The sequence below is a fragment of the Oncorhynchus keta genome, chromosome 5 (assembly GCF_023373465.1).
Source record: "Oncorhynchus keta strain PuntledgeMale-10-30-2019 chromosome 5, Oket_V2, whole genome shotgun sequence".
Classification (NCBI taxonomy): domain Eukaryota; kingdom Metazoa; phylum Chordata; class Actinopteri; order Salmoniformes; family Salmonidae; genus Oncorhynchus; species Oncorhynchus keta.
The window spans coordinates 23,391,521-23,419,319 of NC_068425.1; the positions used below are offsets into that span (position 1 = coordinate 23,391,521).

Below are 27,799 nucleotides of genomic sequence, written 5' to 3' on the forward strand. Positions count from 1 at the left end.
TCTTATCCCCGCTGCTGTTGCCCCCTATCCCATCTTATCCCCGCTGCTGTTGCCCTCCATCCCATCTTATCTCCGCTGCTGTTGCCCTCCATCCCATCTTATCTCCGCTGCTGTTGCCCCTCCATCCCATCTTATCTCCGCTGCTGTTGTCCCCATCCCATCTTATCTCCGCTGCTGTTGCCCCCATCCCATCTTATCCCCGCTGCTGTTGCCCTCCATCCCATCTTATCCCCGCTGCTGTTGCCCCTCCATCCCATCTTATCTCCGCTGCTGTTGCCCCTCCATCCCATCTTATCCCTGCTGCTGTTGCCCCCCATCCCATCTTATCTCCGCTGCTGTTGCCCTCCATCCCATCTCATCCCCGCTGCTGTTGCCCCCATCCCATCTTATCTCCGCTGCTGTTGCCCCTCCATCCCATCTTATCTCCGCTGCTGTTGCCCCCATCCCATCTTATCTCCGCTGCTGTTGCCCCTCCATCCCATCTTATCTCCGCTGCTGTTGCCCCCCATCCCATCTTATCCCCGCTGCTGTTGCCCTCCATCCCATCTTATCCCCGCTGCTGTTGCCCCTCCATCCCATCTTATCTCCGCTGCTGTTGCCCTCCATCCCATCTTATCTCCGCTGCTGTTGCCCTCCATCCCATCTTATCCCCGCTGCTGTTGCCCTCCATCCCATCTTATCCCCGCTGCTGTTGCCCTCCATCCCATCTTATCTCCGCTGCTGTTGTCCCCCATCCCATCTTATCCCCGCTGCTGTTGCCCTCCATCCCATCTCATCCCCGCTGCTGTTGCCCTCCATCTCATCTTATCTCCGCTGCTGTTGCCCTCCATCCCATCTTATCCCCGCTGCTGTTGCCCTCCATCTCATCTTATCCCCGCTGTTGTGGCCCCCAAATCCCATCATATCCCCGCTGTTGTGGCCCCCCCATCCCATCGTATCCCCGCTGTTGTGGCCCCCCCATCCCATCGTATCCCCGCTGTTGTGGCCCCCCCATCCCATCGTATCCCCGCTGCTGTGGCCCCCCACCCTATCGTATCGTAGCTGCTGTGGCCCGGCCTTTGATCTCCACAATAGATTCCATTCAAAAGAGATTACACTAGAGCCTCTCAGCTTTCAAGGTGCCAATGGATAAACCACGAGTAGAGGAGCGGCTTGCTGCCGCTCTGATGTGGCTGGAGCTAAGATGGCGGCCTGAATGGGGACATGGTTTTACTGCAGCACTCTAACCAACTTAGGAGAACCCCTGACAGCTAACAGATAGAGAGCCACAATGGGTGACATTGGATATCAGTCTCCTCCTCCTCAGCACACAACTCCACATCGCACAATCACATATTGAGACAGAACAAAGAGAGAGATAAAACAGTCGTCCTGCCTCATCCTACCCTCTATCCATGTACGTACAGCATATATCCTGTCAATATTTCATACATTCTTCATGTTCTTTTCCCTTTGTTGTTTCTCCATCTCCGTCATTTCTTCTTTATCTCTGTTATTGCAGAATGGTCAGACCAATAGATTTATATTTAATAAATGTATATATTCATTGCTTCTCTGCTGCTTCCCCCTCCTGGGAATGAATGAGAGGAGGGCAGTCCAGTCGTGATCCAGTCACCATGGCCCTGAGGAGAAACACAGGATTACTCTCACGCACACCTCTGTCCTCCTGACTTCACTCAAACCAAATCCCCATCAACCAATGAACCAAGCCCACCGCTAAAGACCTCACCCACAAACAATGATATAACCAAAGCTCACAACACAGCACCACAACAAACAATGTAGCTTGAAAACAAGTCAAACCACTTCAATATGCACACATGCAAGCTATCTGGCATGCCTGAAGGTTTTATTGCAAATCAAACCATGAGAGAACTCTAACTAGCTACTACATGTGTTTAATGTATTGGCTGAGGGCTTCTCACCTCCGTGTCCTTCAGCAAGAGTATGTCCTGACTGAGGCTACCTCTCCGCGAGGCCCAGAGTTCACTAAGCGAGAAGGAGAGAGAAACATCAAAATAACAACTAAATAGCATTGAACTTTTCCATGATGTACTATTATAAAGTTGTGGGAGGGGGAATTTGTGGTAACCTTGCCCTCTGAACCAGCTGTGTCCTGTAGGAGCGAGCCACTGGAGGTTTTGCACATGAATATCCAAGGTAATGCCATCAGTGTTGGAACAAGCCCAATAATGGACTGAAGGAGCCTAATGTTACTCCTTATAGTCCTAGGACCTTACATGTTTTGTTTATAGGCAAAATACTTCATCTAAACGTGATTCGACTCTCAATTGTGATAAGATTTTAGAAACACAACGCCCTCTACTTTCATGTCACATCAAAATAATTTCACAAAGGCAAAATATACACTTACTGTAGACTATTTGAACCGGTGTTAAAACAGTTGAGCTGACAGGATCTTTCAGTGACAACACGTTTGTGGCGTCCGTCTTCCTTTTACACACAGTTGTTCTGAGACGCCGAATGCTAATTAGCACAGGTCGTCTACTAAGTCTTCTCTGTCAAGCGCTGTGACATTGGAAATATGGCCGTGTGGGAACCCTATAAATGTGTGTAGTAATTTAATCTTTTGTTTTTAGAAAATTATTTCTCGCTGATATGAACGACAAGTTCCTTATGTTTCCAAAACTGTACCGCAAGCGATGCGTGTTAACGTTTGGAGCGAGCGTCAGGGCTTTTAACAAAACTTCCCCACACAGAAAATACTATCATCAATCGCAAAAACTATCATTAGTCGTTACTAAGCTTCTATGAATGGGGTACATCTGAACATACTCACATGTGACACTGGTCTTACACTTCTTCTCTAATGTAACATGCAACCCGCTTCAAGACAAAGTCAGTTGTTTTTCTCGATGAATAAATCAGTATGTTAGTTAGATTACTTGTTGGTTATCACTGCATTGTCGGAACTAGAAGCACAAGCATTTCGCTACACTCGCATTAACATCTGCTAACCATGTGTATGTGACAAATAAAATTTGATTTGATTTGATATGACTAGCCCATAGTAAATATGTGTTATCCAGGGTTTTAAGGGGTCATAAATTGTCTGAGTGATAATAGAAGAACAGCCCCGGAGGTGTAAGAAGCGGAACAAATAGGGATCTGAGAGCATGGCCAAAGGGAAGGGTCAGAGGTTAGGGAGAGAGTTCATCCTTCTCACCGTCACTCTGAACCTTTCTCAGGGTCACGGAGGGTGTGGAGATGGCGGAGGCACGGAAGTTAGCAGGCAGGTTCTCCGATGAGTCCGAGGTCACCCCCCTAAGGTCCTTCTCCCTGAACATCTTCCTCCAGGAAGGGGAGCGGGTGAACGTCTTAGTCCCATCCTAATGGAGGGGGAGTAGAGAGAAGGGGGGAAATGGGGAGAGAAAAGAGGGGGAGGGGAGAGGAGACAGAGAATTAAAAAAAGGTTATGTCTATCAACATTGTCAAACTGTCAAGTTAGAAAGAATGACTTGTATGAGGTAGAAAATGCAGTCTTCACATAGTCTCTGAACTAAGCGTACTGTGTTCTTTAATACCTCATCTGGTCTTCTCTCTGTTCCCATAGAGATGAGGGAGTTGTATTCCTTCTCTAGGAGTTGTCTGGCCTAGAAGAGAGATGAGAGAGGAGGGAGTACAGATTAGAATCAGGCTAGTCACTTCATTTGATATACACTACTATCAGTTTCACCTGCATGCCTGAGATACAACTGTCATCCACCAGCCAGCTGTTAGCCTGGGGACGCTGTTACTGAGATACAACTGTCATCCACCAGCCAGCAGTTAGCCTGGGGACGCTGTTACTGAGATACAACTGTCATCTACCAGCCAGCTGTTAGCCTGGGGACGCTGTTACTGAGATACAACTGTCATCCACCAGCCAGCTGTTAGCCTGGGGACGCCGTTACTGAGATACACCTGTCATCTACCAGCCAGCAGTTAGCCTGGGGACGCTGTTACTGAGATACAACTATCATCCACCAGCCAGCTGTTAGCCTGGGGACGCCGTTACTGAGATACACCTGTCATCCACCAGCCGGCTGTTAGCCTGGGGACGCTGTTACTGAGATACAACTGTCATCTACCAGCCAGCAGTTAGCCTGGGGACGCTGTTACTGAGATACAACTGTGATCCACTAGCCAGCTGTTAGCCTGGGGACGCTGTTACAAAGATACAACTGTCATCCACCAGCCAGCAGTTAGCCTGGGGACGCTGTTACTGAGATACAACTGTCATCTACCAGCCACTGGGTCGCTGTTACTGAGATACAACTGTCATCTACCAGCCAGCAGTCAGCCTGGGGATGCTGTTACTGAGATACAACTGTCATCCACCAGCCAGCTGTTAGCCTGGGGACGCTGTTACTAAGATACAACTGTCATCTACCAGCCAGCAGTTAGCCTGGCGACGCTGTTACTGAGATACAACTGTCATCCACCAGCCAGCAGTTAGCCTGGGGACGCTGTTACTGAGATACAACTGTCATCTACCAGCCAGCAGTTAGCCTGGGGACGCTGTTACTGAGATACAACTGTCATCCACCAGCCAGCAGTCAGCCTGGGGACGCTGTTACTGAGATACACCTGTCATCTACCAGCCAGCAGCTAGCCTGGGGACGCAGTTACTGAGATACAACTGTCATCCACCAGCCAGCAGTTAGCCTGGGGACGCTGTTACTGAGATACAACTGTCATCCACCAGCCAGCAGTTAGCCTGGGGACGCTGTTACTGAGATACAACTGTCATCTACCAGCCAGCTGTTAGCCTGGGGACGCTGTTACTGAGATACAACTGTCATCCACCAGCCAGCTGTTAGCCTGGGGACGCTGTTACTGAGATACAACTGTCATCCACCAGCCAGCAGTTAGCCTGGGGACGCTGTTACTGAGATACAACTGTCATCCACCAGCCAGCAGTTAGCCTGGGGACGCTGTTACTGAGATACAACTGTCATCTACCAGCCAGCTGTTAGCCTGGGGACGCTGTTACTGAGACACAACTGTCATCCACCAGCCAGCTGTTAGCCTGGGGACGCTGTTACTGAGATACACCTGTCATCTACCAGCCAGCTGTTAGCCTGGGGACGCTGTTACTGAGATACAACTGTCATCTACCAGCCACTGGGGACGCTGTTACTGAGATACAACTGTCATCTACCAGCCAGCTGTTAGCCCGGGGACGCTGTTACTGAGATACAACTGTCATCTACCAGCCAGCTGTTAGCCTGGGGACGCTGTTACTGAGATACAACTGTCATCTACCAGCCACTGGGGACGCTGTTACTGAGATACAACTGTCATCCACCTGCCACTGGGGACGCTGTTACTGAGATACAACTGTCATCTACCAGCCAGCAGTTAGCCTGGGGACGCTGTTACTGAGATACAACTGTCATCCACCAGCCAGCAGTTAGCCTGGGGACGCTGTTACTGAGATACAACTGTCATCCACCAGCCAGCAGTTAGCCTGGGGACGCTGTTACTGAGATACAACTGTCATCTACCAGCCAGCTGTTAGCCTGGGGACGCTGTTACTGAGATACAACTGTCATCCACCAGCCAGCTGTTAGCCTGGGGACGCTGTTACTGAGATACACCTGTCATCTACCAGCCAGCAGTTAGCCTGGGGACGCTGTTACTGAGATACAACTGTCATCTACCAGCCAGCAGTCAGCCTGGGGATGCTGTTACTGAGATACAACTGTCATCCACCAGCCAGCTGTTAGCCTGGGGACGCTGTTACTAAGATACAACTGTCATCTACCAGCCAGCAGTTAGCCTGGCGACGCTGTTACTGAGATACAACTGTCATCCACCAGCCAGCAGTTAGCCTGGGGACGCTGTTACTGAGATACAACTGTCATCTACCAGCCAGCAGTTAGCCTGGGGACGCTGTTACTGAGATACAACTGTCATCCACCAGCCAGCAGTCAGCCTGGGGACGCTGTTACTGAGATACACCTGTCATCTACCAGCCAGCAGCTAGCCTGGGGACGCAGTTTCTGAGATACAACTGTCATCCACCAGCCAGCAGTTAGCCTGGGGACGCTGTTACTGAGATACAACTGTCATCCACCAGCCAGCAGTTAGCCTGGGGACGCTGTTACTGAGATACAACTGTCATCTACCAGCCAGCTGTTAGCCTGGGGACGCTGTTACTGAGATACAACTGTCATCCACCAGCCAGCTGTTAGCCTGGGGACGCTGTTACTGAGATACAACTGTCATCCACCAGCCAGCAGTTAGCCTGGGGACGCTGTTACTGAGATACAACTGTCATCCACCAGCCAGCAGTTAGCCTGGGGACGCTGTTACTGAGATACAACTGTCATCTACCAGCCAGCTGTTAGCCTGGGGACGCTGTTACTGAGACACAACTGTCATCCACCAGCCAGCTGTTAGCCTGGGGACGCTGTTACTGAGATACACCTGTCATCTACCAGCCAGCTGTTAGCCTGGGGACGCTGTTACTGAGATACAACTGTCATCTACCAGCCACTGGGGACGCTGTTACTGAGATACAACTGTCATCTACCAGCCAGCTGTTAGCCTGGGGACGCTGTTACTGAGATACAACTGTCATCTACCAGCCAGCTGTTAGCCTGGGGACGCTGTTACTGAGATACAACTGTCATCTACCAGCCACTGGGGACGCTGTTACTGAGATACAACTGTCATCCACCTGCCACTGGGGACGCTGTTACTGAGATACAACTGTCATCATCTACCAGCCAGCAGTTAGCCTGGGGACGCTGTTACTGAGATACAACTGTCATCCACCAGCCAGCAGTTAGCCTGGGGACGCTGTTACTGAGATACAACTGTCATCCACCAGCCAGCAGTTAGCCTGGGGACGCTGTTACTGAGATACAACTGTCATCTACCAGCCAGCTGTTAGCCTGGGGACGCTGTTACTGAGATACAACTGTCATCCACCAGCCAGCTGTTAGCCTGGGGACGCTGTTACTGAGATACACCTGTCATCTACCAGCCAGCAGTTAGCCTGGGGACGCTGTTACTGAGATACAACTGTCATCTACCAGCCAGCAGTCAGCCTGTGGACGCTGTTACTGAGATACAACTGTCATCTACCAGCCAGCTGTTAGCCTGGGGACGCTGTTACTGAGATACAACTGTCATCCACCAGCCACTGGGGACGCTGTTACTGAGATACAACTGTCATCTACCAGCCAGCTGTTAGCCTGGGGACACTGTTACTGAGATACAACTGTCATCCACCAGCCACTGGGGACGCTGTTACTGAGATACAACTGTCATCTACCAGCCAGCAGTTAGCCTGGGGACGCTGTTACAAAAAGATACAACTGTCATCTACCAGCCAGCTGTTAGCCTGGGGACGCTGTTACTGAGATACAACTGTCATCCACCAGCCACTGGGGACGCTGTTACTGAGATACAACTGTCATCTACCAGCCAGCAGTTAGCCTGGGGACGCTGTTACTGAGATACAACTGTCATCTACCAGCCAGCAGTCAGCCTGGGGACGCTGTTACTGAGATACAACTGTCATCTACCAGCCAGCTGTTAGCCTGGGGACGCTGTTACTGAGATACAACTGTCATCCACCAGCCACTGGGGACGCTGTTACTGAGATACAACTGTCATCCACCAGCCAGCTGTTAGCCTGGGGACACTGTTACTGAGATACAACTGTCATCCACCAGCCACTGGGGACGCTGTTACTGAGATACAACTGTCATCTACCAGCCAGCTGTTAGCCTGGGGACGCTGTTACTGAGATACAACTGTCATCCACCAGCCAGCTGTTAGCCTGGGGACGCTGTTACTGAGATACAACTGTCATCCACCAGCCAGCTGTTAGCCTGGGGACGCTGTTACTAAGATACAACTGTCATCTACCAGCCAGCAGTTAGCCTGGGGACACTGTTACAAAAAGATACAACTGTCATCTACCAGCCAGCTGTTAGCCTGGGGACGCTGTTACTGAGATACAACTGTCATCCACCAGCCAGCAGTTAGCCTGGGGACGCTGTTACTGAGATACAACTGTCATCCACCAGCCAGCTGTTAGCCTGGGGACGCTGTTACTAAGATACAACTGTCATCTACCAGCCAGCAGTTAGCCTGGGGACACTGTTACAAAAAGATACAACTGTCATCTACCAGCCAGCTGTTAGCCTGGGGACGCTGTTACTGAGATACAACTGTCATCCACCAGCCACTGGGGACGCTGTTACTGAGATACAACTGTCATCTACCAGCCAGCTGTTAGCCTGGGGACGCTGTTACAGAGATACAACTGTCATCCACCAGCCAGCTGTTAGCCTGGGGACGCTGTTACTGAGATACAACTGTCATCCACCAGCCAGCAGTTAGCCTGGGGACGCTGTTACTGAGATACAACTGTCATCCACCAGCCAGCAGTTAGCCTGGGGACGCTGTTACTGAGACACAACTGTCATCTACCAGCCAGCTGTTAGCCTGGGGACGCTGTTACTGAGATACAACTGTCATCCACCAGCCAGCTGTTAGCCTGGGGACGCTGTTACTGAGATACACCTGTCATCTACCAGCCAGCAGTTAGCCTGGGGACGCTGTTACTGAGATACAACTGTCATCTACCAGCCACTGGGGACGCTGTTACTGAGATACAACTGTCATCCACCAGCCACTGGGGACGCTGTTACTGAGATACAACTGTCATCTACCAGCCAGCTGTTAGCCTGGGGACGCTGTTACTGAGATACAACTGTCATCTACCAGCCAGCAGTCAGCCTGGGGACGCTGTTACTGAGATACAACTGTCATCTACCAGCCACTGGGTCGCTGTTACTGAGATACAACTGTCATCCACCAGCCAGCTGTTAGCCTGGGGACGCTGTTACTGAGATACAACTGTCATCCACCAGCCAGCTGTTAGCCTGGGGACGCTGTTACTAAGATACAACTGTCATCTACCAGCCAGCAGTTAGCCTGGGGACGCTGTTACTGAGATACAACTGTCATCTACCAGCCAGCTGTTAGCCTGGGGACGCTGTTACTGAGATACAACTGTCATCCACCAGCCACTGGGGACGCTGTTACTGAGATACAACTGTCATCCACCAGCCAGCTGTTAGCCTGGGGACACTGTTACTGAGATACAACTGTCATCCACCAGCCACTGGGGACGCTGTTACTGAGATACAACTGTCATCTACCAGCCAGCTGTTAGCCTGGGGACGCTGTTACTGAGATACAACTGTCATCCACCAGCCAGCTGTTAGCCTGGGGACGCTGTTACTGAGATACAACTGTCATCCACCAGCCAGCTGTTAGCCTGGGGACGCTGTTACTAAGATACAACTGTCATCTACCAGCCAGCAGTTAGCCTGGGGACACTGTTACAAAAAGATACAACTGTCATCTACCAGCCAGCTGTTAGCCTGGGGACGCTGTTACTGAGATACAACTGTCATCTACCAGCCAGCTGTTAGCCTGGGGACACTGTTACAAAAAGATACAACTGTCATCTACCAGCCAGCTGTTAGCCTGGGGACGCTGTTACTGAGATACAACTGTCATCCACCAGCCAGCAGTTAGCCTGGGGACGCTGTTACTGAGATACAACTGTCATCTACCAGCCAGCAGTTAGCCTGGGGACACTGTTACAAAAAGATACAACTGTCATCTACCAGCCAGCTGTTAGCCTGGGGACGCTGTTACTGAGATACAACTGTCATCCACCAGCCACTGGGGACGCTGTTACTGAGATACAACTGTCATCTACCAGCCAGCTGTTAGCCTGGGGACGCTGTTACAGAGATACAACTGTCATCCACCAGCCAGCTGTTAGCCTGGGGACGCTGTTACTGAGATACAACTGTCATCCACCAGCCAGCAGTTAGCCTGGGGACGCTGTTACTGAGATACAACTGTCATCCACCAGCCAGCAGTTAGCCTGGGGACGCTGTTACTGAGATACAACTGTCATCCACCAGCCACTGGGGACGCTGTTACTGAGATACAACTGTCATCTACCAGCCAGCTGTTAGCCTGGGGACGCTGTTACTGAGATACAACTGTCATCCACCAGCCAGCTGTTAGCCTGGGGACGCTGTTACTGAGATACAACTGTCATCCACCAGCCAGCTGTTAGCCTGGGGACGCTGTTACTGAGATACAACTGTCATCTACCAGCCAGCAGTTAGCCTGGGGACACTGTTACAAAAAGATACAACTGTCATCTACCAGCCAGCTGTTAGCCTGGGGACGCTGTTACTGAGATACAACTGTCATCTACCAGCCAGCTGTTAGCCTGGGGACGCTGTTACTGAGATACAACTGTCATCTACCAGCCAGCTGTTAGCCTGGGGACGCTGTTACTGAGATACAACTGTCATCCACCAGCCAGCAGTTAGCCTGGGGACGCTGTTACTGAGATACAACTGTCATCTACCAGCCAGCAGTTAGCCTGGGGACACTGTTACAAAAAGATACAACTGTCATCTACCAGCCAGCTGTTAGCCTGGGGACGCTGTTACTGAGATACAACTGTCATCCACCAGCCACTGGGGACGCTGTTACTGAGATACAACTGTCATCTACCAGCCAGCTGTTAGCCTGGGGACGCTGTTACTGAGATACAACTGTCATCACCAGCCAGCTGTTAGCCTGGGGACGCTGTTACTGAGATACAACTGTCATCCACCAGCCAGCAGTTAGCCTGGGGACGCTGTTACTGAGATACAACTGTCATCCACCAGCCAGCAGTTAGCCTGGGGACGCTGTTACTGAGATACAACTGTCATCTACCAGCCAGCTGTTAGCCTGGGGACGCTGTTACTGAGATACAACTGTCATCCACCAGCCAGCTGTTAGCCTGGGGACGCTGTTACTGAGATACAACTGTCATCTACCAGCCAGCAGTTAGCCTGGGGACGCTGTTACTGAGATACAACTGTCATCTACCACCAGCCTGAGATACAACTGTCATCCACCAGCCTGGGGACGCTGTTACTGAGATACAACTGTCATCTACCAGCCAGCTGTTAGCCTGGGGACGCTGTTACTGAGATACAACTGTCATCTACCAGCCAGCAGTCAGCCTGGGGACGCTGTTACTGAGATACAACTGTCATCTACCAGCCACTGGGTCGCTGTTACTGAGATACAACTGTCATCCACCAGCCAGCTGTTAGCCTGGGGACGCTGTTACTGAGATACAACTGTCATCCACCAGCCAGCTGTTAGCCTGGGGACGCTGTTACTGAGATACAACTGTCATCTACCAGCCAGCAGTTAGCCTGGGGACGCTGTTACTGAGATACAACTGTCATCTACCAGCCAGCTGTTAGCCTGGGGACGCTGTTACTGAGATACAACTGTCATCCACCAGCCAGCTGTTAGCCTGGGGACGCTGTTACTGAGATACACCTGTCATCTACCAGCCAGCAGTTAGCCTGGGGACGCTGTTACTGAGATACAACTGTCATCTACCAGTCAGCTGTTAGCCTGGGGAAGCTGTTACAAAGATACAACTGTCATCCACCAGCCAGCAGTTAGCCTGGGGAGGCTGTTACTGAGATACAACTGTCATCCACCAGCCAGCAGTTAGCCTGGGGACGCTGTTACAGAGATACAACTGTCATCTACCAGCCAGCTGTTAGCCTGGGGACGCTGTTCTGAGATACACCTGTCATCTACCAGCCAGCAGTTAGCCTGGGGACGCTGTTACTGAGATACAACTGTCATCCACCAGCCAGCTGTTAGCCTGGGGACGCTGTTACTGAGATACAACTGTCATCTACCAGCCACTGGGGACGCTGTTACTGATATACAACTGTCATCTACCAGCCAGCTGTTAGCCTGGGGACGCTGTTACTGAGATACAACTGTCATCTACCAGCCAGCTGTTAGCCTGGGGACGCTGTTACTGAGATACAACTGTCATCTACCAGCCAGCTGTTAGCCTGGGGACGCTGTTACTGAGATACACCTGTCATCTACCAGCCAGCAGTTAGCCTGGGGACGCTGTTACTGAGATACAACTGTCATCTACCAGCCACTGGGGACGCTGTTACTGAGATACAACTGTCATCCACCAGCCACTGGGGACGCTGTTACTGAGATACACCTGTCATCTACCAACCAGCTGTTAGCCTGGGGACGCTGTTACTGAGATACACCTGTCATCTACCAACCAGCTGTTAGCCTGGGGACGCTGTTACTGAGATACACCTGTCATCTACCAGCCAGCTGTTAGCCTGGGGACGCTGTTACTGAGATACAACTGTCATCCACCAGCCAGCTGTTAGCCTGGGGACGCTGTTACTAAGATACAACTGTCATCTACCAGCCAGCAGTTAGCCTGGGGACGCTGTTACTGAGATACAACTGTCATCTACCAGCCAGCTGTTAGCCTGGGGACGCTGTTACTGAGATACAACTGTCATCCACCAGCCAGCTGTTAGCCTGGGGACGCTGTTACTGAGATACACCTGTCATCTACCAGCCAGCAGTTAGCCTGGGGACGCTGTTACTGAGATACAACTGTGATCTACCAGTCAGCTGTTAGCCTGGGGACGCTGTTACAAAGATACAACTGTCATCCACCAGCCAGCAGTTAGCCTGGGGATGATGTTACTGAGATACAACTGTCATCCACCAGCCAGCAGTTAGCCTGGGGACGCTGTTACAGAGATACAACTGTCATCTACCAGCCAGCTGTTAGCCTGGGGACGCTGTTACTGAGATACACCTGTCATCTACCAGCCAGCAGTTAGCCTGGGGACGCCGTTACTGAGATACAACTGTCATCCACCAGCCGGCTGTTAGCCTGGGGACGCTGTTACTGAGATACAACTGTCATCTACCAGCCACTGGGGACGCTGTTACTGATATACAACTGTCATCTACCAGCCAGCTGTTAGCCTGGGGACGCTGTTACTGAGATACAACTGTCATCTACCAGCCAGCTGTTAGCCTGGGGATGCTGTTACTGAGATACAACTGTCATCTACCAGCCAGCTGTTAGCCTGGGGACGCTGTTACTGAGATACAACTGTCATCTACCAGCCAGCTGTTAGCCTGGGGACGCTGTTACTGAGATACACCTGTCATCTACCAGCCAGCAGTTAGCCTGGGGACGCTGTTACTGAGATACAACTGTCATCTACCAGCCACTGGGGACGCTGTTACTGAGATACAACTGTCATCCACCAGCCACTGGGGACGCTGTTACTGAGATACACCTGTCATCTACCAACCAGCTGTTAGCCTGGGGACGCTGTTACTGAGATACACCTGTCATCTACCAACCAGCTGTTAGCCTGGGGACGCTGTTACTGAGATACACCTGTCATCTACCAGCCAGCTGTTAGCCTGGGGACGCTGTTACTGAGATACAACTGTCATCTACCAGCCAGCTGTTAGCCTGGGGACGCTGTTACTGAGATACAACTGTCATCTACCAGCCAGCAGTTAGCCTGGGGACGCTGTTACTGAGATACAACTGTCATCCACCAGCCAGCTGTTAGCCTGGGGACGCTGTTACTGAGATACAACTGTCACCTACCAGACAGCAGTTAGCCTGGGGACGCTGTTACTGAGATACAACTGTCATCCACCAGCCAGCTGTTAGCCTGGGGACGCTGTTACTGAGATACAACTGTCATCTACCAGCCAGCTGTTAGCCTGGGGACGCTGTTACTGAGATACAACTGTCATCTACCAGCCAGCAGTTAGCCTGGGGACGCTGTTACTGAGATACAACTGTCATCTACCAGCCAGCAGTTAGCCTGGGAACGCTGTTACTGAGATACAACTGTCATCTACCAGCCAGCAGTCAGCCTGGGGACGCTGTTACTGAGATACAACTGTCATCTACCAGCCACTGGGTCGCTGTTACTGAGATACAACTGTCATCTACCAGCCAGCTGTTAGCCTGGGGACGCTGTTACTGAGATACAACTGTCATCCACCAGCCAGCTGTTAGCCTGGGGACGCTGTTAATGAGATACACCTGTCATCTACCAGCCAGCAGTCAGCCTGGGGACGCTGTTACTGAGATACAACTGTCATCTACCAGCCAGCTGTTAGCCTGGGGACGCTGTTACTGAGATACAACTGTCATCTACCAGCCAGCTGTTAGCCTGGGGACGCTGTTACTGAGATACAACTGTCATCTACCAGCCAGCTGTTAGCCTGGGGACGCTGTTACTGAGATACAACTGTCATCAACCAGCCACTGCCTGGGGACGATGTTACTGAGATACAACTGTCATCTACCAGCCAGCAGTTTGCCTGGGGACGCTGTTACTGAGATACAACTGTCATCTACCAGCCAGCAGTTTGCCTGGGGACGCTGTTACTGAGATACAACTGTCATCTACCAGCCACTGGGGACGCTGTTACTGAGATACAACTGTCATCTACCAGCCACTGGGGACGCTGTTACTGAGATACAGCTGTCATCCACCAGCCAGCAGTTAGCCTGGGGACGCTGTTACTGAGATACAACTGTCATCCACCAGCCAGCAGTTAGCCTGGGGACGCTGTTACTGAGACACAACTGTCATCTACCAGCCAGCTGTTAGCCTGGGGACGCTGTTACTGAGATACAACTGTCATCTACCAGCCACTGGGGACGCTGTTACTGAGATACAACTGTCATCCACCAGCCACTGGGGACGCTGTTACTGAGATACAACTGTCATCTACCAGCCAGCTGTTAGCCTGGGGACGCTGTTACTGAGATACAACTGTCATCTACCAGCCAGCAGTCAGCCTGGGGACGCTGTTACTGAGATACAACTGTCATCTACCAGCCACTGGGTCGCTGTTACTGAGATACAACTGTCATCCACCAGCCAGCTGTTAGCCTGGGGACGCTGTTACTGAGATACAACTGTCATCCACCAGCCAGCTGTTAGCCTGGGGACGCTGTTACTGAGATACACCTGTCATCTACCAGCCAGCAGTTAGCCTGGGGGCTGTTACTGAGATACAACTGTCATCTACCAGCCACTGGGGACGCTGTTACTGAGATACAACTGTCATCCACCAGCCACTGGGGACGCTGTTACTGAGATACAACTGTCATCTACCAGCCAGCTGTTAGCCTGGGGACGCTGTTACTGAGATACAACTGTCATCCACCAGCCAGCTGTTAGCCTGGGGACGCTGTTACTGAGATACACCTGTCATCTACCAGCCAGCAGTTAGCCTGGGGACGCTGTTACTGAGATACAACTGTCATCCACCAGCCAGCTGTTAGCCTGGGGACGCTGTTACTGAGATACACCTGTCATCCACCAGCCAGCTGTTAGCCTGGGGACGCTGTTACTGAGATACAACTGTCATCTACCAGCCAGCAGTTAGCCTGGGGACGCTGTTACTGAGATACAACTGTCATCCACCAGCCAGCAGTTAGCCTGGGGACGCTGTTACTGAGATACAACTGTCATCTACCAGCCACTGGGGACGCTGTTACTGAGATACAACTGTCATCTACCAGCCAGCAGTCAGCCTGGGGATGCTGTTACTGAGATACAACTGTCATCCACCAGCCAGCAGTCAGCCTGGGGACGCTGTTACTGAGATACAACTGTCATCTACCAGCCAGCAGTTAGCCTGGGGACGATGTTACTGAGATACAACTGTCATCCACCAGCCAGCAGTTAGCCTGGGGACGCTGTTACTGAGATACAACTGTCATCTACCAGCCAGCAGTTAGCCTGGGGACGCTGTTACTGAGATACAACTGTCATCCACCAGCCAGCAGTCAGCCTGGGGACGCTGTTACTGAGATACACCTGTCATCTACCAGCCAGCAGTTAGCCTGGGGACGCAGTTACTGAGATACAACTGTCATCCACCAGCCAGCAGTTAGCCTGGGGACGCTGTTACTGAGATACAACTGTCATCCACCAGCCAGCAGTTAGCCTGGGGACGCTGTTACTGAGATACAACTGTCATCTACCAGCCAGCTGTTAGCCTGGGGACGCTGTTACTGAGATACAACTGTCATCCACCAGCCAGCTGTTAGCCTGGGGACGCTGTTACTGAGATACAACTGTCATCCACCAGCCAGCAGTTAGCCTGGGGACGCTGTTACTGAGATACAACTGTCATCCACCAGCCAGCAGTTAGCCTGGGGACGCTGTTACTGAGATACAACTGTCATCTACCAGCCAGCTGTTAGCCTGGGGACGCTGTTACTGAGATACAACTGTCATCCACCAGCCAGCTGTTAGCCTGGGGACGCCGTTACTGAGATACACCTGTCATCTACCAGCCAGCAGTTAGCCTGGGGACGCTGTTACTGAGATACAACTATCATCCACCAGCCAGCTGTTAGCCTGGGGACGCTGTTACTGAGATACACCTGTCATCCACCAGCCGGCTGTTAGCCTGGGGACGCTGTTACTGAGATACAACTGTCATCTACCAGCCAGCAGTTAGCCTGGGGACGCTGTTACTGAGATACAACTGTCATCCACAGCCAGCTGTTAGCCTGGGGACGCTGTTACAAAGATACAACTGTCATCCACCAGCCAGCAGTTAGCCTGGGGACGCTGTTACTGAGATACAACTGTCATCTACCAGCCACTGGGTCGCTGTTACTGAGATACAACTGTCATCTACCAGCCAGCAGTCAGCCTGGGGATGCTGTTACTGAGATACAACTGTCATCCACCAGCCAGCTGTTAGCCTGGGGACGCTGTTACTAAGATACAACTGTCATCTACCAGCCAGCAGTTAGCCTGGGACGTTGTTACTGAGATACAACTGTCATCCACCAGCCAGCAGTTAGCCTGGGGACGCTGTTACTGAGATACAACTGTCATCTACCAGCCAGTAGTTAGCCTGGGGACGCTGTTACTGAGATACAACTGTCATCCACCAGCCAGCAGTCAGCCTGGGGACGCTGTTACTGAGATACAACCTGTCATCTACCAGCCAGCAGCTAGCCTGGGGACGCAGTTACTGAGATACAACTGTCATCCACCAGCCAGCAGTTAGCCTGGGGACGCTGTTACTGAGATACAACTGTCATCCACCAGCCAGCAGTTAGCCTGGGGACGCTGTTACTGAGATACAACTGTCATCTACCAGCCAGCTGTTAGCCTGGGGACGCTGTTACTGAGATACAACTGTCATCCACCAGCCAGCTGTTAGCCTGGGGACGCTGTTACTGAGATACAACTGTCATCCACCAGCCAGCAGTTAGCCTGGGGACGCTGTTACTGAGATACAACTGTCATCCACCAGCCAGCAGTTAGCCTGGGGACGCTGTTACTGAGATACAACTGTCATCTACCAGCCAGCTGTTAGCCTGGGGACGCTGTTACTGAGATACAACTGTCATCCACCAGCCAGCAGTTAGCCTGGGGACGCTGTTACAGAGATACAACTGTCATCTACCAGCCAGCTGTTAGCCTGGGGACGCTGTTACAGAGATACAACTGTCATCTACCAGCCAGCTGTTAGCCTGGGGACGATGTTACTGAGATACAACTGTGATCCACTAGCCAGCTGTTAGCCTGGGGACGCTGTTACAAAGATACAACTGTCATCCACCAGCCAGCAGTTAGCCTGGGGACGCTGTTACTGAGATACAACTGTCATCTACCAGCCACTGGGACGCTGTTACTGAGATACAACTGTCATCTACCAGCCAGCAGTCAGCCTGGGGATGCTGTTACTGAGATACAACTGTCATCCACCAGCCAGCTGTTAGCCTGGGGACGCTGTTACTAAGATACAACTGTCATCTACCAGCCAGCAGTTAGCCTGGGGACGCTGTTACTGAGATACAACTGTCATCCACCAGCCAGCAGTTAGCCTGGGGACGCTGTTACTGAGATACAACTGTCATCTACCAGCCAGCAGTTAGCCTGGGGACGCTGTTACTGAGATACAACTGTCATCCACCAGCCAGCAGTCAGCCTGGGGACGCTGTTACTGAGATACACCTGTCATCTACCAGCCAGCAGCTAGCCTGGGGACGCAGTTACTGAGATACAACTGTCATCCACCAGCCAGCAGTTAGCCTGGGGACGCTGTTACTGAGATACAACTGTCATCCACCAGCCAGCTGTTAGCCTGGGGACGCTGTTACTGAGATACAACTGTCATCTACCAGCCAGCTGTTAGCCTGGGGACGCTGTTACTGAGATACAACTGTCATCCACCAGCCAGCTGTTAGCCTGGGGACGCTGTTACTGAGATACAACTGTCATCTACCAGCCAGCTGTTAGCCTGGGGACGCTGTTACTGAGATACAACTGTCATCCACCAGCCAGCAGTTAGCCTGGGGACGCTGTTACAGAGATACAACTGTCATCTACCAGCCAGCTGTTAGCCTGGGGACGCTGTTACTGAGATACAACTGTCATCTACCAGCCAGCTGTTAGCCTGGGGGCTGTTACTGAGATACAACTGTCATCCACCAGCCAGAGTTAGCCACGCTGTTACTGAGATACAACTGTCATCTACCAGCCAGCTGTTAGCCTGGGGACGCTGTTACTGAGATACAACTGTCATCCACCAGCCAGCTGTTAGCCTGGGGACGCTGTTACTGAGATACAACTGTCATCTACCAGCCAGCAGTTAGCCTGGGGACGCTGTTACTGAGATACAACTGTCATCTACCAGCCAGCTGTTAGCCTGGGGACGCTGTTACTGAGATACAACTGTCATCTACCAGCCACTGTTAGGGGACGCTGTTACTGATATACGCTGTTACTGATATACATCCTGTCATCTACCAGCCACTGGGGACGCTGTTACTGAGATACAACTGTCATCTACCAGCCAGCTGTTAGCCTGGGGACGCTGTTACTGAGATACAACTGTCATCTACCAGCCAGCTGTTAGCCTGGGGACGCTGTTACTGAGATACAACTGTCATCCACCAGCCAGCTGTTACCCTGGGGACGCTGTTACTGATATACAACTGTCATCTACCAGCCACTGGGGACGCTGTTACTGAGATACAACTGTCATCTACCAGCCAGCTGTTAGCCTGGGGACGCTGTTACTGAGATACAACTGTCATCCACCAGCCAGCTGTTAGCCTGGGGACGCTGTTACTGATATACAACTGTCATCTACCAGCCACTGGGGACGCTGTTACTGAGATACAACTGTCATCTACCAGCCAGCTGTTAGCCTGGGGACGCTGTTACTGAGATACAACTGTCATCTACCAGCCAGCTGTTAGCCTGGGGACGCTGTTACTGAGATACAACTGTCATCTACCAGCCAGCAGTTAGCCTGGGGACGCAGTTACTGAGATACAACTGTCATCTACCAGCCACTGGGGACGCTGTTACTGAGATACAACTGTCATCCACCAGCCACTGGGGACGCTGTTACTGAGATACACCTGTCATCTACCAACCAGCTGTTAGCCTGGGGACGCTGTTACTGAGATACACCTGTCATCTACCAGCCAGCTGTTAGCCTGGGGACGCTGTTACTGAGATACAACTGTCATCTACCAGCCAGCTGTTAGCCTGGGGACGCTGTTACTGAGATACAACTGTCATCTACCAGCCAGCAGTTAGCCTGGGGACGCTGTTACTGAGATACAACTGTCATCCACCAGCCAGCTGTTAGCCTGGGGACGCTGTTACTGAGATACAACTGTCATCTACCAGCCAGCAGTTAGCCTGGGGACGCTGTTACTGAGATACAACTGTCATCCACCAGCCAGCTGTTAGCCTGGGGACGCTGTTACTGAGATACAACTGTCATCTACCAGCCAGCTGTTAGCCTGGGGACGCTGTTACTGAGATACAACTGTCATCTACCAGCCAGCAGTTAGCCTGGGGACGCTGTTACTGAGATACAACTGTCATCTACCAGCCAGCAGTTAGCCTGGGAACGCTGTTACTGAGATACAACTGTCATCTACCAGCCAGCAGTCAGCCTGGGGACGCTGTTACTGAGATACAACTGTCATCTACCAGCCACTGGGTCGCTGTTACTGAGATACAACTGTCATCTACCAGCCAGCTGTTAGCCTGGGGACACTGTTACTGAGATACAACTGTCATCCACCAGCCAGCTGTTAGCCTGGGGACGCTGTTAATGAGATACACCTGTCATCTACCAGCCAGCAGTCAGCCTGGGGACGCTGTTACTGAGATACAACTGTCATCTACCAGCCAGCTGTTAGCCTGGGGACGCTGTTACTGAGATACAACTGTCATCTACCAGCCAGCTGTTAGCCTGGGGACGCTGTTACTGAGATACAACTGTCATCTACCAGCCAGCTGTTAGCCTGGGGACGCTGTTACTGAGATACAACTGTCATCAACCAGCCACTGGGGACGATGTTACTGAGATACAACTGTCATCTACCAGCCAGCAGTTTGCCTGGGGACGCTGTTACTGAGATACAACTGTCATCTACCAGCCAGCAGTTTGCCTGGGGACGCTGTTACTGAGATACAACTGTCATCTACCAGCCACTGGGGACGCTGTTACTGAGATACAACTGTCATCTACCAGCCACTGGGGACGCTGTTACTGAGATACAGCTGTCATCCACCAGCCAGCAGTTAGCCTGGGGACGCTGTTACTGAGATACAACTGTCATCCACCAGCCAGCAGTTAGCCTGGGGACGCTGTTACTGAGACACAACTGTCATCTACCAGCCAGCTGTTAGCCTGGGGACGCTGTTACTGAGATACAACTGTCATCTACCAGCCACTGGGGACGCTGTTACTGAGATACAACTGTCATCCACCAGCCACTGGGGACGCTGTTACTGAGATACAACTGTCATCTACCAGCCAGCTGTTAGCCTGGGGACGCTGTTACTGAGATACAACTGTCATCTACCAGCCAGCAGTCAGCCTGGGGACGCTGTTACTGAGATACAACTGTCATCTACCAGCCACTGGGTCGCTGTTACTGAGATACAAGTGTCATCCACCAGCCAGCTGTTAGCCTGGGGACGCTGTTACTGAGATACAACTGTCATCCACCAGCCAGCTGTTAGCCTGGGGACGCTGTTACTGAGATACACCTGTCATCTACCAGCCAGCAGTTAGCCTGGGGACGCTGTTACTGAGATACAACTGTCATCTACCAGCCACTGGGGACGCTGTTACTGAGATACAACTGTCATCCACCAGCCACTGGGGACGCTGTTACTGAGATACAACTGTCATCTACCAGCCAGCTGTTAGCCTGGGGACGCTGTTACAAAGATACAACTGTCATCCACCAGCCAGCAGTTAGCCTGGGGACGCTGTTACTGAGATACAACTGTCATCTACCAGCCAGCTGTTAGCCTGGGGACGCTGTTACTGAGATACAACTGTCATCCACCAGCCAGCAGTTAGCCTGGGGACGCTGTTACAGAGATACAACTGTCATCTACCAGCCAGCTGTTAGCCTGGGGACGCTGTTACAGAGATACAACTGTCATCTACCAGCCAGCTGTTAGCCTGGGGACGATGTTACTGAGATACAACTGTCATCCACCAGCCAGCAGTTAGCCTGGGGACGCTGTTACAGAGATACAACTGTCATCTACCAGCCAGCTGTTAGCCTGGGGACGCTGTTACTGAGATACAACTGTCATCCACCAGCCAGCTGTTAGCCTGGGGACGCTGTTACTGAGATACACCTGTCATCTACCAGCCAGCAGTTAGCCTGGGGACGCCGTTACTGAGATACAACTGTCATCCACCAGCCGGCTGTTAGCCTGGGGACGCTGTTACTGAGATACAACTGTCATCTACCAGCCACTGGGGACGCTGTTACTGATATACAACTGTCATCTACCAGCCACTGGGGACGCTGTTACTGATATACAACTGTCATCTACCAGCCAGCTGTTAGCCTGGGGACGCTGTTACTGAGATACAACTGTCATCCACCAGCCAGCTGTTACCCTGGGGACGCTGTTACTGATATACAACTGTCATCTACCAGCCACTGGGGACGCTGTTACTGATATACAACTGTCATCTACCAGCCACTGGGGACGCTGTTACTGAGATACAACTGTCATCTACCAGCCAGCTGTTAGCCTGGGGACGCTGTTACTGAGATACAACTGTCATCTACCAGCCAGCAGTCAGCCTGGGGACGCTGTTACTGAGATACAACTGTCATCTACCAGCCACTGGGTCGCTGTTACTGAGATACAAGTGTCATCCACCAGCCAGCTGTTAGCCTGGGGACGCTGTTACTGAGATACAACTGTCATCCACCAGCCAGCTGTTAGCCTGGGGACGCTGTTACTGAGATACACCTGTCATCTACCAGCCAGCAGTTAGCCTGGGGACGCTGTTACTGAGATACAACTGTCATCTACCAGCCACTGGGGACGCTGTTACTGAGATACAACTGTCTTCCACCAGCCACTGGGGACGCTGTTACTGAGATACAACTGTCATCTACCAGCCAGCTGTTAGCCTCGGGACGCTGTTACTGAGATACAACTGTCATCCACCAGCCAGCTGTTAGCCTGGGGACGCTGTTACTGAGATACACCTGTCATCTACCAGCCAGCAGTTAGCCTGGGGACGCTGTTACTGAGATACAACTGTGATCTACCAGTCAGCTGTTAGCCTGGGGACGCTGTTACAAAGATACAACTGTCATCCACCAGCCAGCAGTTAGCCTGGGGACGCTGTTACTGAGATACAACTGTCATCTACCAGCCAGCTGTTAGCCTGGGGACGCTGTTACAAAGATACAACTGTCATCCACCAGCCAGCAGTTAGCCTGGGGACGCTGTTACTGAGATACAACTGTCATCTACCAGCCAGCTGTTAGCCTGGGGACGCTGTTACTGAGATACAACTGTCATCCACCAGCCAGCAGTTAGCCTGGGGACGCTGTTACAGAGATACAACTGTCATCTACCAGCCAGCTGTTAGCCTGGGGACGCTGTTACAGAGATACAACTGTCATCTACCAGCCAGCTGTTAGCCTGGGGACGATGTTACTGAGATACAACTGTCATCCACCAGCCAGCAGTTAGCCTGGGGACGCTGTTACAGAGATACAACTGTCATCTACCAGCCAGCTGTTAGCCTGGGGACGCTGTTACTGAGATACAACTGTCATCCACCAGCCAGCTGTTAGCCTGGGGACGCTGTTACTGAGATACACCTGTCATCTACCAGCCAGCAGTTAGCCTGGGGACGCCGTTACTGAGATACAACTGTCATCCACCAGCCGGCTGTTAGCCTGGGGACGCTGTTACTGAGATACAACTGTCATCTACCAGCCACTGGGGACGCTGTTACTGATATACAACTGTCATCTACCAGCCACTGGGGACGCTGTTACTGATATACAACTGTCATCTACCAGCCAGCTGTTAGCCTGGGGACGCTGTTACTGAGATACAACTGTCATCCACCAGCCAGCTGTTACCCTGGGGACGCTGTTACTGATATACAACTGTCATCTACCAGCCACTGGGGACGCTGTTACTGATATACAACTGTCATCTACCAGCCACTGGGGACGCTGTTACTGAGATACAACTGTCATCTACCAGCCAGCTGTTAGCCTGGGGACGCTGTTACTGAGATACAACTGTCATCTACCAGCCAGCAGTCAGCCTGGGGACGCTGTTACTGAGATACAACTGTCATCTACCAGCCACTGGGTCGCTGTTACTGAGATACAAGTGTCATCCACCAGCCAGCTGTTAGCCTGGGGACGCTGTTACTGAGATACAACTGTCATCCACCAGCCAGCTGTTAGCCTGGGGACGCTGTTACTGAGATACACCTGTCATCTACCAGCCAGCAGTTAGCCTGGGGACGCTGTTACTGAGATACAACTGTCATCTACCAGCCACTGGGGACGCTGTTACTGAGATACAACTGTCATCCACCAGCCACTGGGGACGCTGTTACTGAGATACAACTGTCATCTACCAGCCAGCTGTTAGCCTCGGGACGCTGTTACTGAGATACAACTGTCATCCACCAGCCAGCTGTTAGCCTGGGGACGCTGTTACTGAGATACACCTGTCATCTACCAGCCAGCAGTTAGCCTGGGGACGCTGTTACTGAGATACAACTGTGATCTACCAGTCAGCTGTTAGCCTGGGGACGCTGTTACAAAGATACAACTGTCATCCACCAGCCAGCAGTTAGCCTGGGGACGCTGTTACTGAGATACAACTGTCATCTACCAGCCAGCTGTTAGCCTGGGGACGCTGTTACTGAGATACAACTGTCATCCACCAGCCAGCAGTTAGCCTGGGGACGCTGTTACAGAGATACAACTGTCATCTACCAGCCAGCTGTTAGCCTGGGGACGCTGTTACAGAGATACAACTGTCATCTACCAGCCAGCTGTTAGCCTGGGGACGATGTTACTGAGATACAACTGTCATCCACCAGCCAGCAGTTAGCCTGGGGACGCTGTTACAGAGATACAACTGTCATCTACCAGCCAGCTGTTAGCCTGGGGACGCTGTTACTGAGATACAACTGTCATCCACCAGCCAGCTGTTAGCCTGGGGACGCTGTTACTGAGATACACCTGTCATCTACCAGCCAGCAGTTAGCCTGGGGACGCCGTTACTGAGATACAACTGTCATCCACCAGCCGGCTGTTAGCCTGGGGACGCTGTTACTGAGATACAACTGTCATCTACCAGCCACTGGGGACGCTGTTACTGATATACAACTGTCATCTACCAGCCACTGGGGATGCTGTTACTGATATACAACTGTCATCTACCAGCCAGCTGTTAGCCTGGGGACGCTGTTACTGAGATACAACTGTCATCCACCAGCCAGCTGTTACCCTGGGGACGCTGTTACTGATATACAACTGTCATCTACCAGCCACTGGGGACGCTGTTACTGATATACAACTGTCATCTACCAGCCACTGGGGACGCTGTTACTGAGATACAACTGTCATCTACCAGCCAGCTGTTAGCCTGGGGACGCTGTTACTGAGATACAACTGTCATCTACCAGCCAGCTGTTAGCCTGGGGACGCTGTTACTGAGATACAACTGTCATCTACCAGCCAGCTGTTAGCCTGGGGACGCTGTTACTGAGATACAACTGTCATCTACCAGCCAGCTGTTAGCCTGGGGACGCTGTTACTGAGATACAACTGTCATCTACCAGCCAGCTGTTAGCCTGGGGACGCTGTTACTGAGATACACCTGTCATCTACCAGCCAGCAGTTAGCCTGGGGACGCTGTTACTGAGATACAACTGTCATCTACCAGCCACTGGGGACGCTGTTACTGAGATACAACTGTCATCCACCAGCCACTGGGGACGCTGTTACTGAGATACAACTGTCATCTACCAGCCAGCTGTTAGCCTGGGGACGCTGTTACTGAGATACAACTGTCATCTACCAGCCAGCAGTCAGCCTGGGGACGCTGTTACTGAGATACACCTGTCATCTACCAGCCAGCTGTTAGCCTGGGGACGCTGTTACTGAGATACAACTGTCATCTACCAGCCAGCTGTTAGCCTGGGGACGCTGTTACTGAGATACAACTGTCATCTACCAGCCAGCTGTTAGCCTGGGGACGCTGTTACTGAGATACAACTGTCATCTACCAACCAGCTGTTAGCCTGGGGACGCTGTTACTGAGATACAACTGTCATCTACCAGCCAGCTGTTAGCCTGGGGACGCTGTTACTGAGATACAACTGTCATCCACCAGCCAGCTGTTAGCCTGGGGACGCTGTTACTGAGATACACCTGTCATCTACCAGCCAGCAGTTAGCCTGGGGACGCTGTTAGTGAGATACAACTGTCATCCACCAGCCAGCTGTTAGCCTGGGGACGCTGTTACTGAGATACACCTGTCATCTACCAGCCAGCAGTTAGCCTGGGGACGCTGTTACTGAGATACAACTGTCATCTACCAGCCAGCAGTTAGCCTGGGGACGCTGTTACTGAGATACAACTGTCATCCACCAGCCAGCTGTTAGCCTGGGGACGCTGTTACTGAGATACAACTGTCACCTACCAGACAGCAGTTAGCCTGGGGACGCTGTTACTGAGATACAACTGTCATCTACCAGCCAGCTGTTAGCCTGGGGACGCTGTTACTGAGATACAACTGTCATCTACCAGCCAGCAGTTAGCCTGGGGACGCTGTTACTGAGATACAACTGTCATCTACCAGCCAGCAGTTAGCCTGGGAACGCTGTTACTGAGATACAACTGTCATCTACCAGCCAGCAGTCAGCCTGGGGACGCTGTTACTGAGATACAACTGTCATCTACCAGCCACTGGGTCGCTGTTACTGAGATACAACTGTCATCTACCAGCCAGCTGTTAGCCTGGGGACGCTGTTACTGAGATACAACTGTCATCCACCAGCCAGCTGTTAGCCTGGGGACGCTGTTAATGAGATACACCTGTCATCTACCAGCCAGCAGTCAGCCTGGGGACGCTGTTACTGAGATACAACTGTCATCTACCAGCCAGCTGTTAGCCTGGGGACGCTGTTACTGAGATACAACTGTCATCTACCAGCCAGCTGTTAGCCTGGGGACGCTGTTACTGAGATACAACTGTCATCAACCAGCCACTGGGGACGATGTTACTGAGATACAACTGTCATCTACCAGCCAGCAGTTTGCCTGGGGACGCTGTTACTGAGATACAACTGTCATCTACCAGCCACTGGGGACGCTGTTACTGAGATACAGCTGTCATCCACCAGCCACTGGGGACGATGTTACTGAGATACAGCTGTCATCCACCAGCCACTGGGGACGATGTTACTGAGATACAACTGTCATCTACCAGCCACTGGGGACGCTGTTACTGAGATACAACTGTCATCCACCAGCCACTGGGGATGCTGTTACTGAGATACAGCTGTCATCCACCAGCCACTGGGGACGATGTTACTGAGATACAGCTGTCATCCACCAGCCACTGGGGACGCTGTTACTGAGATACAGCTGTCATCCACCAGCCACTGGGGACGCTGTTACTGAGATACAGCTGTCATCCACCAGCCACTGGGGACGATGTTACTGAGATACAGCTGTCATCCATCAGCCAGCAGTTAGCCTGGGGACGCTGTTACTGAGATACAACTGTCATCCACCAGCCAGCAGTTAGCCTGGGGACGCTGTTACTGAGATACAACTGTCATCCATCAGCCAGCAGTTAGCCTGGGGACGCTGTTACTGAGATACAACTGTCATCCACCAGCCAGCTGTTACCCTGGGGACGCTGTTACTGAGATACAGGTGCAGTAAGAATCCAGTTCATGGGTGCGTTTCTCTGTCCAGGCGTTGCTGACGCGTGACATATATTACAATGCCTGGATAGGTATTTGAAGTGTGAAAAGCATTTCGCTGCACCTGTGGTAACATCTGCAAAACTGTGTACGTGACCAATAAACTTTTATCTTGAAGTATCTGCTACCCACATCATATGTTATAGCAATCTGGTCCCGAAGACACAGTCAATGACGTGGCAGACAACCATCGGTTGTTGCATGCAACATCTGAGCAGGGGAAGGCATTTAATCACTTCTGATTAGTGGGTGGGGTGAGGCTTGTGCATGCCTGTGTGTTCTGATTGGTTAGATGGGTGTACCTGTGTGTTCTGATTGGGTATCTGCAGCAGCAGGGCCAAGTCTGTGTAGTCAAAGGTGTCGTCCAGAGCCAGGAGGGCCCCATGGACCCCGCTCTCTGTCAGGTTGTCAGCGTACTCCTTCAGCCCGATGTTCTGCACCCAGCACATCACACGCTCGTTGGACCACACCATCACATCTACGCAGAGGGGTAGTGGGACGAAGACATCTGTCAGAAAATATCAGAACACCTGATTCT

The 27,799-nt window shown here is 51.8% G+C and overlaps 1 protein-coding gene across 4 annotated transcripts in view; it reads right to left on the bottom strand.

The window, feature by feature from the left end:
• Positions 1-1,024: 1,024 nt before the first annotated feature.
• LOC118376123 (liprin-alpha-3-like) overlaps positions 1,025-27,799 on the bottom strand; it is a 186,229-nt gene continuing 159,454 nt past the window's right edge. For 2 of the 4 annotated variants that reach the window (XM_052519149.1, XM_052519150.1), the window contains exons 28-32: positions 27,564-27,739; positions 3,546-3,614; positions 3,188-3,350; positions 1,926-1,989; positions 1,025-1,622 (exon numbers count right to left, since the gene is read on the bottom strand). In XM_052519149.1, the coding sequence (XP_052375109.1) occupies positions 1,937-1,989; positions 3,188-3,350; positions 3,546-3,614; positions 27,564-27,739 (461 nt within the window). In that variant the 3' untranslated portion in view covers positions 1,025-1,622; positions 1,926-1,936. Of the gene's footprint in view, positions 1,623-1,925; positions 1,990-3,187; positions 3,351-3,545; positions 3,615-27,563; positions 27,770-27,799 lie in introns of all 4 variants that reach the window. The other 2 variants (XM_052519151.1, XM_052519152.1) reach the window with 2 other exon arrangements.